Raw genomic sequence first — 21,713 nt, forward strand, 5'->3', positions numbered from 1 at the left:
CAGCAGTCACCTGACCCACGACAAATTGGTGTAGGGAGACCCGGGACCTGCAGGGCAGCAATGGAGCCAAAACGCAATGGTAGGGATCAGGTAAGTATTATTACTACCCCCACGGCCTCTGACCACGATGGGGGGGGGGGCCTGCAGAAAATGTCCCCGGGGGTGAACAACATCTTTAAAGAAGCGCTTCCACAAAAATGTTTATTCTCTGACCTGTTAGAAAGGTGCATGATGTGAACTGTAGTGAAGGTAATTTTCCTACTAGTGACTGGAGTTATAACCTCCCTTCTGATCCTCAGCCGTGTCATGTGACCAGCACTCTGACTTTCCAAATAATACAGCATCTGATGTGTGGACAGGCAGTCAGTTTCTCTGTGTATTCTTATGGAAGCCTCAATGTCCGTCTCTCGGGAATGAATAGAGAAGTAACTGACTTTCTGACTTTTATGTCGGAAAAAGTGGAACAGGTGCTTTAAAGTGATGGCACTCAATCTGAACATCATAGTTATCTCTGCTACTCTAGCCCACCAGCTCTGCTACACCGCTGCTGCAGCGCCTCGTCTACCGGATCCTCCTCAGATGAGCATGTGACATTTTACGGCTTGTGCTGCCAAACAAAAGAAAAGCATGAAGTCCTTCTAAATGTCTCCTCGCTCCCAGATGCGGTTATGAAATATGTCGGCGCGATAAAATGGAGGCCGCGCACACTCTGACTCATAAAACCCCTCATAAGTCAATTTTAGAATCTGGAACACACAATAACGCGCAGCAATCCTCACAAGTGATGTTTTCCTCCCACAAAACACAGCAATTACTTTATAATGTAACGTTTCATTGTGCAGATTTACGGCGTGGGCAGCAGGATCGGCGCGCAGATTTACCGCCCTAAACAGAAATAAATAAAGTGGGGGGGGAGGGGGGCAGGGGGGCAGTCAGTCTAAGAACGAGAGACGGAGGGACATTCTTATGTATTTCATGCTACAGTTAATCCAATGCTCCTGGGACCTGTAGTTCCACAGCGTGTCACAATTTGCTGTGTGTGCTGGTTCTTGCTCTGCCCACAGGTGCGAATACTGACAAGTGCGATGCGTATACGGACAGCCCCGTCATATGGTATCTTCCATGACGATCAGCTGATCATTGCCTTCTGGAATCCACCGTAAAGCTGCTGTTACTACAATCTGTTTGCGGGGCTCAATGTATGTGGCACCGAGAGAAGTCACTGGGTCACCTGGGGGGATTCATCACCACTGCGACCAGTCATCGGCTGCAGCAGCATGTGTGGCCCCCTATGCGTGCTGGAAGTTTATAAGTGGGTGGTAACAGCAGTGGTGGGGAGCAGATAAGTGATGTCACAGTACAGAGATAATAATCAGTGATGTCACTGATTATTATCCCTGCACTGTGACATCACTGTGTGTGCTATCCCTGTACTGTGACATCACTGTGTTTATTATCTCTGTACTGTGACATCACTGTGTGCATTATCTCTATACTGTGACATCACTGTGTTTATTATCCCTGTACTGTGACATCACTGTGTGTATTATCCCTGTACTGTGACATCACTGTGTGTATTATCCCTGTGCTGTGACATCACTGTGTGTATTATCCCTGTACTGTGACATCACTGTGTTTATTATCCCTGTACTGTGACATCACTGTGTGTATTATCCCTGTACTGTGACATCACTGTGTGTATTATCCCTGTACTGTGACATCACTGTGTTTATTATCCCTGTACTGTGACATCACTGTGTGTACTATCCCTGTACTGTGACATCACTGTGTTTATTATCCCTGTACTGTGACATCACTGTGTGTACTATCCCTGTACTGTGACATCACTGTGTTTATTATCTCTGTACTGTGACATCACTGTGTTTATTATCCCTGTACTGTGACATCACTGTGTGTATTATCCCTGTACTGTGACATCACTGTGTGTATTATCCCTGTACTGTGACATCACTGTGTGTATTATCCCTGTACTGTGACATCACTGTGTGTATTATCCCTGTACTGTGACATCACTGTGTGTATTATCCCTGTACTGTGACATCACTGTGTTTATTATCCCTGTACTGTGACATCACTGTGTTTATTATCTCTGTACTGTGACATCACTGTGTGCATTATCTCTATACTGTGACATCACTGTGTTTATTATCCCTGTACTGTGACATCACTGTGTGTATTATCCCTGTACTGTGACATCACTGTGTTTATTATCCCTGTACTGTGACATCACTGTGTGTACTATCCCTGTACTGTGACATCACTGTGTTTATTATCCCTGTACTGTGACATCACTGTGTGTACTATCCCTGTACTGTGACATCACTGTGTTTATTATCTCTGTACTGTGACATCACTGTGTTTATTATCCCTGTACTGTGACATCACTGTGTGTATTATCCCTGTACTGTGACATCACTGTGTTTATTATCTCTATACTGTGACATCGCTGTGTGTATTATCCCTGTACTGTGACATCACTGTGTGTATTATCCCTGTACTGTGACATCACTGTGTTTATTATCCCTGTACTGTGACATCACTGTGTGTACTATCCCTGTACTGTGACATCACTGTGTTTATTATCCCTGTACTGTGACATCACTGTGTGTACTATCCCTGTACTGTGACATCACTGTGTTTATTATCTCTGTACTGTGACATCACTGTGTTTATTATCCCTGTACTGTGACATCACTGTGTGTATTATCCCTGTACTGTGACATCACTGTGTGTATTATCCCTGTACTGTGACATCACTGTGTGTATTATCCCTGTACTGTGACATCACTGTGTGTATTATCCCTGTACTGTGACATCACTGTGTGTATTATCCCTGTACTGTGACATCACTGTGTTTATTATCCCTGTACTGTGACATCACTGTGTTTATTATCTCTGTACTGTGACATCACTGTGTGCATTATCTCTATACTGTGACATCACTGTGTTTATTATCCCTGTACTGTGACATCACTGTGTGTATTATCCCTGTACTGTGACATCACTGTGTTTATTATCCCTGTACTGTGACATCACTGTGTGTACTATCCCTGTACTGTGACATCACTGTGTTTATTATCCCTGTACTGTGACATCACTGTGTGTACTATCCCTGTACTGTGACATCACTGTGTTTATTATCTCTGTACTGTGACATCACTGTGTTTATTATCCCTGTACTGTGACATCACTGTGTGTATTATCCCTGTACTGTGACATCACTGTGTTTATTATCTCTATACTGTGACATCGCTGTGTTTATTATCCCTGTACTGTGACATCACTGTGTGTATTATCCCTGTACTGTGACATCACTGTGTTTATTATCCCTGTACTGTGACATCACTGTGTTTATTATCCCTGTACTGTGACATCACTGTGTGTATTATCCCTGTACTGTGACATCACTGTGTGTATTATCCCTGTACTGTGACATCACTGTGTGTACTATCTCTGTACTGTGACATCACTGTGTATTATCCCTGTACTAAGATGATACACACAGTGATGTCACAGTACAGGGATAATGCACACAGCGATGTCACAGTACAGATGCCATAAATACAGCGATGTCACAGTACAGGGATAATGCACACAGTGATGTCACAGTACAGATGCAATAAACACAGCGATGTCACAGTACAGGGATAATAAACACAGTGATGTCACAGTACAGGGATAATAAACACAGTGATGTCACAGTACAGGGATAATATACACAGTGATGTCACAGTACAGGGATAATGCACACAGTGATGTCACAGTACAGGGATAATACACACAGCGATGTCACAGTACAGGGATAATAAACACAGTGATGTCACAGTACAGAGATAATAAACACAGTGATGTCACAGTACAGAGATAATAAACACAGTGATGTCACAGTACAGAGATAATAAACACAGCGATGTCACAGTACAGAGATAATAAACACAGTGATGTCACAGTACAGGGATAATACACACAGTGATGTCACAGTACAGGGATAATAAACACAGTGATGTCACAGTACAGAGATAATAAACACAGTGATGTCACAGTACAGGGATAATAAACACAGTTATGTCACAGTACAGAGATAATATACACAGCGATGTCACAGTACAGGGATAATAAACACAGGGATGTCACGGTACAGGGTTAATAAACACAGTGATGTCACAGTACAGGGATAATAAACACAGGGATGTCACGGTACAGGGTTAATAAACACAGTGATGTCACAGTACAGGGATAATACACACAGTGATGTCACAGTACAGAGATAATAAACACAGTGATGTCACAGTACAGAGATAATAAACACAGCGATGTCACAGTACAGGGATAATACACAGTGATGTCACAGTACAGAGATAATAAACACAGCGATGTCACAGTACAGGGATAATACACAGCGATGTCACAGTACAGATGCAATAAACAGAGGGATGTCACAGGACAGGGATAATTGAAAATTGTAAGGCCCCAGTCACACGTCCGCAAAAGGGTCCGCACCTGTTCCGCAATTTTGCGGAACAGGTGCGGACCCAATCATTTTCTATGGGCCCTCTCCGCTTCTGCATTTGCGGAGCGCAGCCCCGAAGTTCCGGTCCGCAGCTGCGGATAGGAATAGGCATTTCTATAGGGGGTGCCGGCTGGGTGTGTTGCGGATCTGGACGACCCTAATGTAAAGTTACTCCTTTCATATCGGAGACATAGGACACATCTCATAGAATGCCTTCACTCATTTCAACCCATATCTCATTATTCAGTTTTAACTCTCGAGCGCTCTCAAACACGGAGCACCATCTTGGTTTACGTGCCGCGCGATCTTCCTTCCCTACACGTAGACTTCCTGATCCGGGCGACGGAGTTTTTCCCACACACGATGTCTTGCAGTTTGAGGACTGGTTTTATCAACAGCGCAGGGGCTGTGACATGTGGAGGCACTCTATTCGCCCCAAGTTACGCTAATTTGTTCTTAGGGCGATTCAAGCGCCTCTTCCTCCGACTTTCTCATCATTGATCGGCTTGTACCAGCTTTTCATTGCTACAAGGATCACTACGGGTTTTGGCTCGAAATAACTGGTCAAATGACTGAAGTACAAACTTTTTGGAAAACTCAGGTACACTTTAAAATGTGTGCACACTGCCAGGCGGCAGCTGTAAAGCTCTGCGCATTCATAGATGGGAAGACGATGAGATATCAGGCTGGCGTCTCGCGTGTCATGTGATTGAAGCTCCGTATAATGAGAAGTTACAGTTGGAGGGGAATGTATTGACCCTATAGATCTACTCGACACCAGATCTGAGTCCAGGGGATCGAGTCTCTTCTCCATAGATACAGTACTTTGTCCCCATATTACCTGCCCCATTTTGGCACCCACTTATCGGAAGCCATGACGACGCACCTGGGGTTTGACAAATATGCGAATTACCTGGAGCGTAGGGACCGTTTAATATCCCGGCTTATGATCGGCTCCACTGGAGAGAAGCCTTCACTGTATGAAACCAATTTTACAGATAAAATTCATCACCAGCAGAAAATCAATGGCATATTAAGGATCAGGGGATGGACACGCATTACGGCCTAATTGGATTATACGTCAGCCGGGTAGCCCGTGCTTGGATTCAGCGCCGATCGCCATGTGCGCTCAATCAGACCATGGGCGCTTAAACTGGCAAATATTCTAAGAATTGATTCTCGCTTCCACCTGGAAAATGAATTAACACGTCGCCTTTGTTGTACAGTCGCTGCCTGGGAATAATTGGCCAATAAGATGTAAACATGTCTTCGGAAACCGGATTAGGGGACAAGGTGCGGGCCGGGGCTCGCCACTCAAGGCTGGCAGGACTTTACGGATGAACTGGGAAGCCGGTCGCCTGCAGACTGCACGTAATCGCTTTACTTAGGACAGTAAAATATAATTTGCCTTCCTTGCAATTTAGCAGATTTATAGAAAGCCAGATGTTGGCAATTATGGATGGCGGCATTACGTGTATTCTCCGGAAGACGCACTTGTTTGCACTGAACAAAGCCAACGGAATCCATTATACATTTCTCCAGGGAGGCAAAGTGCGAACAATGGTAGCCCATTAGCAGATTGTCAGCTCTGCGCTCCGCGGGAACACCACGTGTCCACAGTATATGTGGTGGAGGAGTATACGGGTCCAGTAGTTATATACAGGTGATGTGTGTCTATAGGATACAGTGTATGTGGTGGAGGAGTATACGGGTACAGTAGTTATATACAGGTAATGTGTGTCTATAGGATACAGTGTATATATATATGGGGGAGTATACGGGTACAGTAGTTATATACAGGTGATGTGTGTCTATAGGATACAGTATATATGGGGGAGTATACGGGTACAGTAGTTATATACAGGTGGTGTGTCTATAGGATACAGTATATGTGGTGGAGGAGTATACGGGTACAGTAGTTATATACAGGTGGTGTGTGTCTATAGGATACAGTATATATATATATATATATATATGGGGGAGTATACGGGTACAGTAGTTATATACAGGTGATGTGTGTCTATAGGATACAGTATATGTGGTGGAGGAGTATACGGGTACAGTAGTTATATACAGGTGATGTCTATAGGATACAGTATATATATGGGGGAGTATACGGGTACAGTAGTTATATACAGGTGATGTGTGTCTATAGGATACAGTATATGTGGTGGAGGAGTATACGGGTACAGTAGTTATATACAGGTGATGTGTGTCTATAGGATACAGTATATATGGGGGAGTATACGGGTACAGTAGTTATATACAGGTGGTGTGTGTCTATAGGATACAGTATATATATATATATGGGGGAGTATACGGGTACAGTAGTTATATACAGGTGATGTGTGTCTATAGGATACAGTATATGTGGTGGAGGAGTATACGGGTACAGTAGTTATATACAGGTGATGTCTATAGGATACAGTATATATATGGGGGAGTATACGGGTACAGTAGTTATATACAGGTGATGTGTGTCTATAGGATACAGTATATGTGGTGGAGGAGTATACGGGTACAGTAGTTATATACAGGTGATGTGTGTCTATAGGATACAGTATATGTGGTGGAGGAGTATACGGGTACAGTAGTTATATACAGGTGATGTCTATAGGATACAGTATATATATGGGGGAGTATACGGGTACAGTAGTTATATACAGGTGATGTGTGTCTATAGGATACAGTATATGTGGTGGAGGAGTATACGGGTACAGTAGTTATATACAGGTGATGTCTATAGGATACAGTATATATATGGGGGAGTATACGGGTACAGTAGTTATATACAGGTGATGTGTGTCTATAGGATACAGTATATGTGGTGGAGGAGTATACGGGTACAGTAGTTATATACAGGTGATGTGTGTCTATAGGATACAGTGTATATATGGTGGAGGAGTATACGGGTACAGTAGTTATATACAGGTGATGTGTGTCTATAGGATACAGTGTATATATATATGGGGGAGTATACGGGTACAGTAGTTATATACAGGTAATGTGAAGTTGTCTGTCGGGTACAGAATGCATATCTCATACAGTGTGCAGTAGTTTTATATATATATATATATGCAGTATATCATAAGGGTAGTCGTGCGTCTATAGTATATAGAGGTCTATTATGCAGAGAATGTACAGTAGTTTTCATATAGAACTACTTTATATCATACGGAGGATGTAGGGGTACAAACACGTGATATATAAAGGTATATAATGCTGAGTTTAATCTTCGTACATAGGGATATATTACTGAGGCAGTATGGATGCACCTATATGATATATAGAGGTATGTTATACAGGGTGTTACTATATAAGTATATAATCCTGATAGCGTGCGGTTATTATATACAATAGGTTTATATAATATGGGTGATGTAGGTGTTCGGATATACTGTATGCTACATAGGGGTATACTGTATACAGAATGTACAGTATTTATAGCTGTATATAATACGGAGAATGTAGGGGAATGAATTGGATACTTATTCATCTATGATATAGGGGAATATTATACACAATGTTATATGAGGGTATATAATAGCGCAATCCTCTTATAGAGGGGTATACAATATCTATGATGTAGGGCTCTGACTATATGATATAGTGATTACATATTGGTACGTATAAGACTGAAGTATGTCGGATGTATAGAGGTATATCATATGGAGTGTAGATTCATACTACAGCCAATGTAGGGGTATGTCTATTACAGATGTATAGAAGATATCAAATATACAGTAGATATATAGAATACCGATGATGTAGGGACGTGTGATACAGTATATAGAGTATATAATACAGGTGATGTATCTACTGTATATGATATATAGGGGATAAATCATATATAATACACAGATGTCTATACAGAGGATGTAGGGATAAGTCCATATATATATGGATAGTTTAGGGGTGTACAGAATACAGGGATGTAGGTGTCCGTCTATACATACAGGCATGTTACAGAGAAGTCTATAATATAGATCAGTGATGGTGAACCTTTTACAGACAGAGTGCCCAAACCCCACTTATTTATCGCAAAGTGCCAACACGGTGATTTATCCGGAATACTAATCTAGTACATCTTTTATGTACTTTATCATTTACATATAATACCTGCCTACATTTAATGCGCTGCGCTGATGAAGGGCAGGAAAAACCAAAGGCATATCAGTACACCATAGACTTTTTCCAGGGTGTAGGTGCCCACTGAGAGGACTCTGGGTGCCGCCTCTGGCACCCGTGCCATAGGTTCGCCACAACTGATACAGGCAGTGGCTGTCATATACAGGTGGATATATAATGCAGGGGTGGGGGGGTCTATAAAGGTGTGTCTATTAGATATAAGTGCATATTCTAAAGGATGTGAAGGGGTTAATTTTAGGGTTCAGTGTGACCGCACTTGTACAATATGAGATATACTTGAGATTAGTGATGTCACTTGTGCCCCATGATATTTTTCCTGAACTCAAGGGGGGGGGGGGGGGGGCAGTAGAGCCGGCCGCTTGGATCATTAAAGGCAGAGAATTGCGATGTCAACTGAAATTTGCATACTCAGGTTGTATATCTCTTCTAATATTGTGAATACTTCTGTATTTGTTATCTTCTTTGTAACATGGAAAAGCATGTTTTGTTTTATTTGTTTAAAAATGTAATAAAAAGAATTTTACAAGAAATTTGCTTCTAATCCACATTTCCTTTTATGAACTTCTCAAGCACTAGACGTCTCCAGGCCTGTAATAACACAATAAGAATAAGCATGCTCGACTGGCACCTAGTCCTATAATACCGGCGTTCAGTCCGACAGGGAGCAGCATCCACCAATCAGCAGGCAGCGCTCCAGGGTCAGAATCTGCAGCCAAGGACTTTTCATTCTCCAAATCCAATGAGGAGCGCTCAGGATGATTAGATATAATCTGTACTTACTGTTCCGAACATGAAACATTTCACAGGATGGAAACAAACATTGTGCCAAATGAATAAACCCTCCATCACAGACTCAATTATCCTTCACATTTTACATGTGACATTTTTGAGCATGTTATTTTCTGTAGGAATAGGATTGGATTGGCTCACCCTCCAGTTAATACGGAATGGGTGCTCCCCCTAAAAGAAAGATATCCCCAATCTTCTAGGTAAATGAATTGACTAAGTAGAGGAGAGGGGCGCACCTACATGTGATAATCAAATGGAGCTGCAGCCAATACGTTTAAAACTATTTATTTGTCACAATAAAATAAGGTACCTCAATAAATCACAAAATACATTCATTAAAATACAGTTAATACATAAATAACCACCTGTGTGGACTCGAATAACCAGTGTGAGGTGTCACTGGTACCCAATAGGGAATCGTAGGTTTGATAGTGAATAGTCTTTGATACAAATCCAAATGCGCAATGGTAAATGCGCTATGTCTCTGCTGGTGTTAGGTAATGACTAGCAGCTAAGGCTAGTATGTTGCAATAGTATACAAAGTCTCGTAATATTGCTTGCTGATTGTTACAGCATATCAAATAATGCGTTATAGTGGCTTGCTGTGTGTGAACACACTACTCACTGTTTGAAGCGGTGAAGTGACCGATCACTCGTGCTCAGCGTGGCGTCCCACGTGTTGCAGCACAAGAGGTCTCAGTTCCGGTCCGCTCTCGGTGTATGTGAGCAGGGTACCGTGACAGGGAAAGAAACTGTCCGTTTAGACGCCGGGGTCTGTATACTCTGACCCACTTGAATTGTCGGCGTTGCTTTGGTGTCTGTTGGTGTAGACACAGAGGGGCTTGAGTTTCTTCCTGTCTGCTATGTAGAAAGCGCTTCAAAGAACTCCAAATGTTGCGCAGATAATACGCTGCGGTTTCTTACTTGCTTTACTCGAGACTTGTGCACCAGACGCGTTTCAGAGTTGGCAGTGACTCCTTCCTCAGTCGACTTCAAACAGTGAGTAGTGTGTTCACACACAGCAAGCCACTAGAACGCATTATTTGATATGCTGTAACAATCAGCAAGCAATATTACGAGACTTTGTATACTATTGCAACATACTAGCCTTAGCTGCTAGTCATTACCTAACACCAGCAGAGACATAGCGCATTTACCATTGCGCATTTGGATTTGTATCAAAGACTATTCACTATCAAACCTACGATTCCCTATTGGGTACCAGTGACACCTCACACTGGTTATTCGAGTCCACACAGGTGGTTATTTATGTATTAACTGTATTTTAATGAATGTATTTTGTGATTCATTGAGGTACCTTATTTTATTGTGACAAATAAATAGTTTTAAACGTATTGGCTGCAGCTCCATTTGATTATCACATGTAGGTGTGCCCCTCTCCTCTACTTAGTCAATTCATGTTATTTTCTGTGACTGCATAGAACCTAATAATTTCCATGTTCCAGGATATTCATATAGAAGAACCTATATCCCTTCTGTGTGATAACAGCCTACTTTATACATTGGATTTATAAAGGTTACAAAACCATTCCCAAACTACTGTAATAACATAAATAAATGGCAAGAATATAACTAATACTGCCTAGTATGTACAGGAATATAACTACCATAATACTGCTCCCATGTACAAGAATATAACTACTATAATACTGCCTCCTATGTACAAGAATATAACTACTATAATACTGCCTTCTATGTACAAGAATATAACTACTATAATACTGCTCCTATGTACAAGAATATAACTACTATAATACTGTTCCTATGTACAAGAATATAACTACTATAATACTGCCTCCTATATACAAGAATATAACTACTATAATACTGCTCCTATGTACAAGAATATAACTACTATAATACTGCTCCTATGTACAAGAATATAACGGCTATAATACTGCTCCTATGTACAAGAATATAACTACTATAATACTGCTCCTATGTACAGGAATATAACTACTATAATACTGCTCCTATATACAAGAATATAACTACTATAATACTGCTCCTATGTACAGGAATATAACTACTATAATACTGCTCCTATGTACAAGAATATAACTACTATAATACTGCTCCTATGTACAAGAATATAACTACTATAATACTGCTCCTATGTACAAGAATATAACTACTATAATACTGCTCCTATGTACAAGAATATAACTACTATAATACTGCTCCTATGTACAAGAATATAACTACTATAATACTGCTCCTATGTACAAGAATATAACTACTATAATACTGCCTGCTATGAACAGGAATATAACTACTATAATACTGCTCCTATGTACAAGAATATAACTACTATAATACTGCCTCCTATGTATAAGAATATAACTACTATAATACTGCCTCCTATGTACAAGAATATAACTACTATAATACTGCTCCTATGTACAAGAATATAACGGCTATAATACTGCTCCTATGTACAAGAATATAACTACTATAATACTGCTCCTATGTACAAGAATATAACTACTATAATACTGCTCCTATGTACAAGAATATAACTACTATAATACTACCTCCTATGTACAAGAATATATCTACTATAATACTGCCTCCTATGTACAAGAATATAACTACTATAATACTGCTCCTATGTACAAGAATATAACTACTATAATACTGCCTCCTATGTACAAGAATATAACTACTATAATACTGCTCCTATGTACAGGAATATAACTACTATAATACTGCTCCTATGTACAGGAATATAACTGCTATAATACCGCCTCCTATGTACAAGAATATAACTACTATAATACTGCCTCCTATGCACAAGATTATAACACATCAGAAAGCAGGTGGTTTAGGCAAATTGCGGAACGGGTGCAGACCCATTCATTCTCTATGGGGACGGAATGGATGCGGAGAGCATCCGCATTGCCGGAGCACGGCCCCAATGTTCCGGTCCGCAGCTCCGGAAAAAAATAGAACATGTCCTATTCTTGTCCGCAATTGCGGACAAGAATAGGCATTTCTATGGGGGTGCCGGCCGGGTGTATTGCGGATCCGCAATGCACTACGGACGTGTGAATGGACCCTCATACTGCAGTTGCTGGACGCGTTGCATTATGTGCAGCAGATACAATATAACTGATTTCCTCAGTCACACAGAAGACTGTACTGAACATGCAAATGAACTAATTACTTATTCATTAAATTAAGATATCTCAATTGTAAAGATAATTACATTTAACTTAGATTTAATTGCTGTAAAATAATGTGTAATGTCGTCTTCCACTCTTCTGTTTGATGTCTATTGTTGGAATCTCATGGTACAGTATTCTCTGAGAAAACGTACTGAACTGAGAATTACAGGGGCAGAAACATCTCTTCACTAACTACATGAATACAGTATCTATTATGTATGGATCTAGAAAACAAAAATATTCCACGTCACTCCAGAAAAGTAAAATTAATATGACTTTTAATTCACCAACGCAACGTTTCGGTCCGCACCCCGGAACCTTCCTCACTGCTTGAATTAAAAGTCCTATTCATTTAACTTTTCTGGAGTGCCATGGAATATTTTTGTTTTCTGTGTTTTTGGAGATTGGATCGCTTCAACATCCGCTGGCACCCTTTTGTTTTTGGACGTGCGGCGCCGTTCATACTATATATTATTTTTGCTATGTATGAATCTATTTATTTATCTATCTATGTATGTTTCTAACTATGCATCCATCTATTTATCTAAGTGCAACAAGGGCTGTGCTGTTGCACCTAGAGGCTCCACCCCCTGTCTCCTATGCCACGCCCCCACTGCTTACCTAGGCAGTGAAAACCTATACATGCCTGGCCCTGAAGTCTTGCGGGAGCGGAGCCTTTGGGTGCAATGGCATCACGCTCTTTTGCACCATTGATTTTATGTGTTTTCCTATTGAGGTCACCTAAAGAAATGGGACCAGAAACCTGATATTTGGCCGACATACGCACATCTGGTATGTCGGGTGGTTTAATGCTGCTGAATCTGGTGACACATGCCCTTGAAATCATCGTTTTTGGGCAGTGGATTGTGCTGTGTGAACAGTGATCTGCTGCCCGGAAACAATAGTAGTAGTGATCGCTCATCCCCATACAGTGGAGGAGATCGCTGCATGTAAATGCATCTCTTTCCTCCACTGACAGGCAGGCAGTTATCAGGAAGGAACGCTTCCTTCCCGATAATTACCTGCCAGGACGGGCCGTCGAAATCCAGCAGTTCCCTAAGGTTATGAGATTGTCGAGGAATTATCATTGTCTGCACCCAGTAACACTGCAGGGGGGATGGTTAGAGTAACACTAGGGGCATAACAAGGGGGCCCCATAGCAAACCAAGGTATGGGGCCCCTTTTCATCATGACATGTTCAGAAAAGCTTATGATTGGTCTCCCTAATGCACAGGGCTGAGGCACAGAGTGATGTCACAGTACAGGGATCATCTACTGTGATGTCACCACACTGGAATTAGACATGTAGTGATGTCACATAATGCACATATGATGTACAGGAATAATGTAGCGATGTCACAGCACAAAAAAGTAACAGAAAGAAACCATGAGGCAGGGCCCCATACTTAAATTTAGAAACTGGACCTCTGGCCATCCTATAGGTGGGGGGCCCTGGCTGAGATCCTGCATTGGGGGCCCAGGTGCATGATGATGTAGCTCTGTCATAGATCATTGGGGGTCTCATTATGCCCCCTCTGATCGGTTTCATTTCCCAGTGGATAGCTGGATACGGATGAATGGCCGCTCTCCTCTGAAATCTTTAAGGTGTCTTCTTTCACAGCCACATTCTAGTTGTAGGCCATTTGGTATTATCTGGGTCTGGAAAAGCTGGGTGCTGGCTAAAGGAAATAAAATTACAATTTCTAGCTTTCCTAAAGTTCTCACAACCTGCTTATTTATGTTGGGACGAGCTTCCAGTCTGCTATCAGGAGTTTAGGAAAGTTGGGCCTCGACCCCCTAAATATGAGGAAAGGAAAGAGGGGGGGGGAACAACCGCAAAAAAAGAGTAATCACAGAACTCCTTGGATGGAAGTCCAAAAAGTCTTTGAGTAACTGCAGGGCGCCAAAAGGGAGGAGAGACTGTCACCAGGCAATAAAGAAAAGGTGGCCAGCTGCCGGCAGTGACTGAATATGTAGAAAGAACTGCTGCATCTAAAGATACATCAAGGAGAGAAAAAGGAACCGCGCCAATCACCGAGTTAACGTGGTCAAGAATAGGAAATGTAGAATAGGAGCAGTGACATAAGTATAAATGTAGTATTGGAAAATATTGTCACCTGGAGTACAAGGAAAAATCGGGATATTAAAATATGTAAAAAAAATTATATATATATATAAATATCTCACTTCACCGGGGTCTATGGGATAAACTCAAGACAGAATATCTCACTTCACCGGGGTCTATGGGATAAACCCCCCACCTTGGACACACCTTCTCATTCAAAGAGTTTTCTTTATTTTCATGACTATGAAAATTGTAGATTCACACTGAAGGCATCAAAATTATGAATTAACACATGTGGAATTATATACATAACAAACAAGTGTGAAAAAACTGACAATATGTCATATTCTAGGTTCTTCAAAGTAGCCACCTTTTGCTTTGATTACTGCTTTGCACACTCTTGGCATTCTCTTGATGAGCTTCAAGAGGTCGTCCCCTGAAATGGTCTTCCAACAGTCTTGAAGGAGTTCCCAGAGATGCTTAGCACTTGTTGGCCCTTTTGCCTTCACTCTGCGGTCCGGCTCACCCCAAACCATCTCGATTGGGTTCAGGTCCGGTGACTGTGGAGGCCAGGTCATCTGGCGCAGCACCCCATCACTCTCCTTCATGGTCAAATAGCCCTTACTTTCAAAGTTTTCCCATTTTTTCGGCTGACTGACTGACCTTCATTTCTTTAAGTAATGATGGCCACTAGTTTTTCTTTACTTAGAATTTGTATTATGGCAAGAAAAAAGCAGCTAACAGTCTATTCAGTAGGACTATCAGCTGTGTATCCACCTGACTTCTCCTCAACGCAACTGATGGTCCCAACCCCATTTATAAGGCAAGAAATCCCACCTATTAAACCTGACAGGGCACACCTGTGAAGTGAAGACCATTTCAGGGGACTACCTCTTGAAGCTCATCAAGAGAATGCCAAGAGTGTGCAAAGCAGTAATCAAAGCAAAAGGTGGCTACTTTGAAGAACCTAGAATATGACATATTTTCAGTTGTTTCACACTTGTTTGTTATGAATATAATTCCACATGTGTTAATTCATCGTTTTGATGCCTTCAGTGTAAATCTACAATTTTCATAGTCATGAAAATAAAGAAAACTCTTTGAATGAGAAGGTGTGTCCAAACTTTTGGTCTGTACTGTATATATATATATATATATATATATATATATATATATATATATATATATATATATTTTTTACATATTTTAATATCCTGATTTTTCCTTGTACTCCAGGTGACAATATTTTCCAATACTACATTCATACTTATGTCACTGCTCCTATTCTACATTTCCTATTCTTGACCACGTTAACTCTGTGATTGGCGCCTTTTTCATGGCTGTTCCTTTTTTGCTCCTTGACGACTCAACCCCCGGAGACAGCTGTTGGTCACCCAGCTTTCCCAGAAACAGATATAACTAAGAAACTGCTGAATAAATCCTTAACAATTTGAGAAGAGAACAACCTTCTTTAGGGGGTGTGATGACTTTTGCAACGGGGTTAAATCATGACCTACTATTCTCTTTTCTGTTTCCAGTGTTTTTCTGCGCCCGTCCTATCATTTGAGGAGCTTCAGGCTCAGATTGTGATTCGTCACTTTTACAGTTGCTAATTGTGATTTGTATGGATCCCGCGGTTCTCGTATTCGCCCATAAGTCACTGGCAAGCAGAAGACTCCCGGCAGTAAGTTCCTTTATTGTTTGAGTAGATTATAACTCACTGACTGTTATCTGCAGCAGTAAATAATTAAAACTGAAATATACGCTCAGAAAAAGGGGGGAAAATGAAGCCGCCATCAAAATGTGACGGATTGTTTTATCTGGAGAGTTTCTAATTCTTCACGTAACTGCTTATTTTTTATCGCTCGGAGACTTCAAATTCACCGTAACTGACAAAATTGATAATAAGAGAGAGAGAAAACAGCAAACCGTAAGTTTCATCTACCCCACAAAGCAATGTACTGAGCGGGTAGAGCAGCAGTTTGTTCTCCAGAGCTGCTGTTCCCACTATAACAGGAGGCTGCAGACACACATTCATAGGCACTGCCTGCCCTCTCCTCCCTTCTATACAAGTGGTAATATCACAGTCCTGTCTATTTGAGGGGTTTCCATTGTTAGAAAAAAACAATTAGTTTTTTCCCCAAATAAACAATAAGTTTCTATTTGCTATTCACGTGAAAAAGGCCGAGCTCCAATGCCAGACACGTCCTGTGGACAAAAGTGACAAAGCTATGTGCAAATCAGTGGAAGCATGCAGACCACACGGGCTACAAGATGGAACTGCTAGGAAGCTTATCAATACATCCGCGCCCCCGCCAGTGAAGATGCCCTCATGCCCGGCCCTGAAGTATCGCAATGGCTCGTTCTCTTCACTGTTAAAGGCTCTGTACACCTTTGGGGGCAATTTTTTTTTTTTACTATTTCATTGTACTCATTTTGAGCTAAAAATAATTTTTTAAATTGGTCTTTACAAAAATATGGCATTCTTTTTTCTGTACAGAGCTGAGATGCTCTAGTAGCAGATGGATTTCTCTGTCTTTTCCGTCAGTTGGGGAGCTGACGGGCTCCTTATCTCTGACATTATAAACACTCATTATAGCCAGTCCTTATCTTACTGATGAGAATGTGGCTTAAATAAGTGTTTATGACCCCTCAGTAGTTTAGAGATAAGGGTTAATAGATGACCAGCAAAAAGTGAAAGTACCAATCACACAGCTAGAAAAACAGTTAACCCTTTGTGACAGAACAGCTCAATATTTAGAAAAAATGAATTTTTAGCCAAAAATGAGTAAAATGCAATAAACAAAAATTTCCTCCGAAGGAGTACATAGCCTCTAAGCGCAGTACAGGACATGGACTCTGTACTGCACTTGCACCGAGCAGTGAAGCGCATGAGCAGTCACAAGACTTCGGGAGACTGTAGGAACCGGTGTGAGGACGTCTTCACTGCCTGACCCTGTCAAAATGGTTTGGGAGCAGAGCCGCTGTTGCAGCAAGGTGCAATGCCACTGCCCTTGTTGCATCCAGGGACTAATTAGCATAAAATACATTTATCATAATTTCTCCATGATGGAGGCTCTTATGGAAATGGGACCAACACCATTAGAATGTATTGAAAGCGGGCATCTGGCATGTAAGATGGTTTCGTAGCGAGCTATACGGTGACAGCTTCCCTTTAAGGAGGACCATCCTTGTACTTGTAGTCCCCATGAAACAGCAAGTCTGGAGTATTTTAGTAATTCTTAGAACTGTGCATTGTGTCCCTTTATTATCCCTCCTGGAATAATTGACAACTGACCGCTACCATTCTCGCACTGTGACTCAGCAATGAATGACCTGCCCTACAAAGAAGGGGAATGATAACATCCAGTAACAAATGTATTCATGCATTTCCCAGAGGAATAGCAGAGGAGTAAGAGAGAATTACCTTGAATACAGGGCAAAGAAATATAAAATGTGCGGCGCATTGATTATGCTCAGTACATCGCAGGCTGCGCTGCATAGGAACAGCAGCCTGCCATGTACCAGGCATCCGAGTTACATGAAGAGGGAGAGCCCGGTGGCTGCAGCGCGTGCTTGCTGATGGGGACTGGCCGCGGCGTGCGCTGGGTGGTAGGGTCAGGTCTGCTGTAGGGTGATAAAGACCAGCGGGCCCTGTGTGGTGCTGGTTGATAGGGAGCGGCCGGCAGATTTGCAGTGAGAACTTTGGTGGGAGCGCAGAAGCAGGCAGATGAGGGGCAGAGCAGGCTTTCCTGCCACACATGCCCGCTCCGCCTCTAAGTCTTCACACTGTCTGCTCCTGTATACAAGGCATGGGGGGGGGCTGATGAGAGGCAGGGGGGGCTGATCTGAGGTCTGAATGGGGGTCTCATTTATATTGGGGCTCTTATTGAGGTCTGATTGGGGGTCTTTCACTTTGGGCTCTGAGCCGAGATCTGATTGGGGGTCTGATCTGAGGTCTTATTGGGGTCTTACTAACATTGGGGGGTCTGATTGTGGCTGTCAGCTGAGGTCTTATTAATATTGGGGGTATGATTGCTGGTCTGACCTGAGGTCTACTGAAAAATATTTTTTTCTTATTGTCTTCCTCTAAAACTTAGGTGCGTCTTATAGGGCGAAAAATACAGTATTTCATGGGGAACACAAGTATTTACTAGAACTGTCTTTGCAGAGCCCTTCTAGGCTTTCTGGAGGTAGTCCAGTGGGATACAACTTTTTAGAAAAGAAATGGGTTAGGAGATGAGCACAGCCAATCACTGGCGGCACCTGTGACCCGCCTCAGCTTGTGATTGGCTGACTGGGCATTTCCTGTGTGTCGAGATTGCACCAGTGGTCGCCCAGGTAAGCATGGAAACGGCAGCAGCGGGGGTTTGATGAGGTCAAGAATGCATCTTTTTTATTTTTTAAAACCATTCTGCCCATTTTCTAAAAAGATTCATCCTTCTGGACAACACCTTTTAAATTCTACATGGTTTAGGCCTGATCTTCATTGGTCTTTAGGGGAATGTGGACCTCGCCCTGGAATGAATCCACCCCACTATTTGCCAAATGTAATGCAAGCATCAATATAATAAGGAAGGCAGGAGAATGAAAGCATAATTATAGGAGAAGTGGTCGAGCAGAAAGGCGCGAGGGCGTCATTAACATTCAGCACTGGGCTCACAGACAAATTATACAGGAATTTTCCGGCCTTAATCCAATAAAGCATGCGGAGATCCTGAGAAATGTATGCCGAACCATCCACATTCTCCATGAAATTAGACCTGGGTTTATTATAAATAATTATCCCGTGGATGGATGACTCCATTCTGGTGGGGAGATCTTAGTGGTTATGGGAGGGAGAGAACCTAATCAACTCCTCCATTAACTGTGAGTCAATCACTGCCGGACCGGAGGGGGGGGGTCTAAGCAAAACTCAAAATAGTGTTTATTGATTCCCCTAAAACCTTCATCTCTCACGGAATCTAAGGACTGGTCGTCCCTTCTTCCAGGGATTTCTCAACAGAGGTGCTCATGGATGGTGGCATCTTAGCCAGAGGACCACTTGGCTGTGTCTGTACTACCATAACCTCTGAACCTGAAATTTGGGCAAATAAACAGGTTTTACAATTCTATATTAATGATAAAGCAAAAGGGACTTTTGGGATATTGGTGACCAGTACCAGACAGCTGCTGCCAAGCTAAATGAGATCAGTATTAGGGAGCGGATATACATCAGTTTAGGTACATTTTTGAAAGTTATTTTTTTGGTGTTTCGAAGAGTTTCGCACGTCTTGGACTATGTCAGTATCCCATGAAAGTCTATTTAATGCTAAGTCAGCCTTTGCTACTTCTGTATTAATGTCTGCCCTTTAAATCTAAAGCCAAATGTAAGTAAGTGCCACTTGTAGAAGGCGGCGTCATCTGTTATATAGCTGGGGGATGCCATGGAGCCCTTTCCACCTCGCGGCTGTGGTGCTCGGGTTTTACAGGTAGGGCTGAATACATTGCCTAGGGGCAGTCACTGCCATATCTGGTGAAAGTATTGGCTGAAGGACGTGATCTATGTGAGACCATCCATATTACAAGATAGGTGCTCTCCCCGTAGTTACACCCGAGTCTAATGGCATTGAAATAGCACCTGATTGTTGGGGGTGGCCTGGTACAGAGTTTGCTATGAGACCCAGGAGCTTAAAGAGCACTCATCAGCAGGATCAGCCCTATTAAACCAGGAATACTGCCTGGTAGGGTTGACCCTGCTGATTAAAATGATACCTGTCTTGTGAAAATCGGTTGTGGCATTCCTGAGGGAAAAGGCTTTTATTCTTTGTGGAAATGAAGTCTTCAGTGTGCCAATGGGCGTGGCCAGAACAGGAAAGCGGAGGTGCACTGAGCGCTAGGCCCCTCCCCTCGGTGCACTGAAGCCCTCATTTCCATAAATAATAAAAGTCTTTTTTTCTCAGGAACGCCACAGCCAATTTTCACAAGACAAGTATGGTTTTAATCAGCAGGATTAACCCTACCCGGCAGTATGCTTGGTTTAATGTCAAGTTGATGGATGCTATGATCTTAGCCCCTTCTGCCCTCCCCCGGGGTTTGCGTACATGAACGGCATCGGACACATTCCAGACTGATCATAGTGTTGCCATGCAGAAGAGAGAAGACAGGAGAAGAAGAAGAAAACAGTTGACTTGAGTGAGGGTCGCTTACCAACACAGGACTCCCCAGTAATGGAGTAGGTCCCATTGTCATGGAAGCCGCTTCTGCACTCACAGTGGTACCATCCCGGAAGGTTGGCACAGCGGGAATGGTTGTGACACTGAATGATCCCTTCTGCACACTCATCAATATCTGCCCCAGAGAAAAACACAACCAGCCGCAAATTAATTTCCTTTGACACTTAAAGAACAGAACACAGCATTTCTCTGATCCCATAGAAACATCAGGTGACGGCTTTAATTAGCTACTTAACCCATGGCGGTATCTAGAAATGTTCAAAAACTTTCATTTCTATAAATTATAATTTTTTTGCCTGGTGAAGGAATAGAGACGAGCCGCGGGCGTTCATTACCATTAATTACTGGAAGTTCGATCCTCAGATCATTTTCTCCAAGTGCCTCGTCTTGTGCCGCGAGCTCGGCTCTGAGAACCTTGTTAGTGAGGGCGGCACACGTACTGAAGGGACTGCTTGTGTCACCTTGTCATATACAGCAGCTCAAGGCGGCCATGTTAACCCTATCGCTGCCAGTGCCTGTCCTTGTTTTCTTAGCATTTATAGCAGCCAGTGACCCAGGATAACAATTTGTATAACAAGACTATTTCTAATGAATGCATGATGGGGAAGTAGTGTTGGGTGCTTCTCTGAGACGGTGCTAGCTGAGATACATTGCTATTCTCTATGGCATCAATGCCCTTTGAATCTAGAACATACAGCCCATGGCGCTGCTTCTAGGAATAAAGCAGATCCTTTAAGAGGCACCTGCACTATGGGATGAATGACCACGGCCGCCCA

General features: G+C 42.3%; 1 protein-coding gene across 2 annotated transcripts in view; it reads right to left on the reverse strand.

Annotated features, from left to right (window-relative positions):
• Nucleotides 1-21,713, reverse strand: part of NELL1 (neural EGFL like 1) — a 596,336-nt gene that overhangs the window by 21,700 nt on the left and 552,923 nt on the right. The window contains exon 16 of one of the 2 annotated variants that reach the window (XM_040409753.1): nt 20,912-21,052. The exons of the other annotated variant lie outside the window; for it this stretch is intronic. Within the exon in view, the coding sequence (XP_040265687.1) occupies nt 20,912-21,052 (141 nt within the window). The remainder of the gene's footprint in view (nt 1-20,911; nt 21,053-21,713) is intronic. 2 annotated transcript variants of the gene reach the window in all.

Source organism: Bufo bufo, chromosome 10 (assembly GCF_905171765.1).
Source record: "Bufo bufo chromosome 10, aBufBuf1.1, whole genome shotgun sequence".
NCBI classification, from domain to species: domain Eukaryota; kingdom Metazoa; phylum Chordata; class Amphibia; order Anura; family Bufonidae; genus Bufo; species Bufo bufo.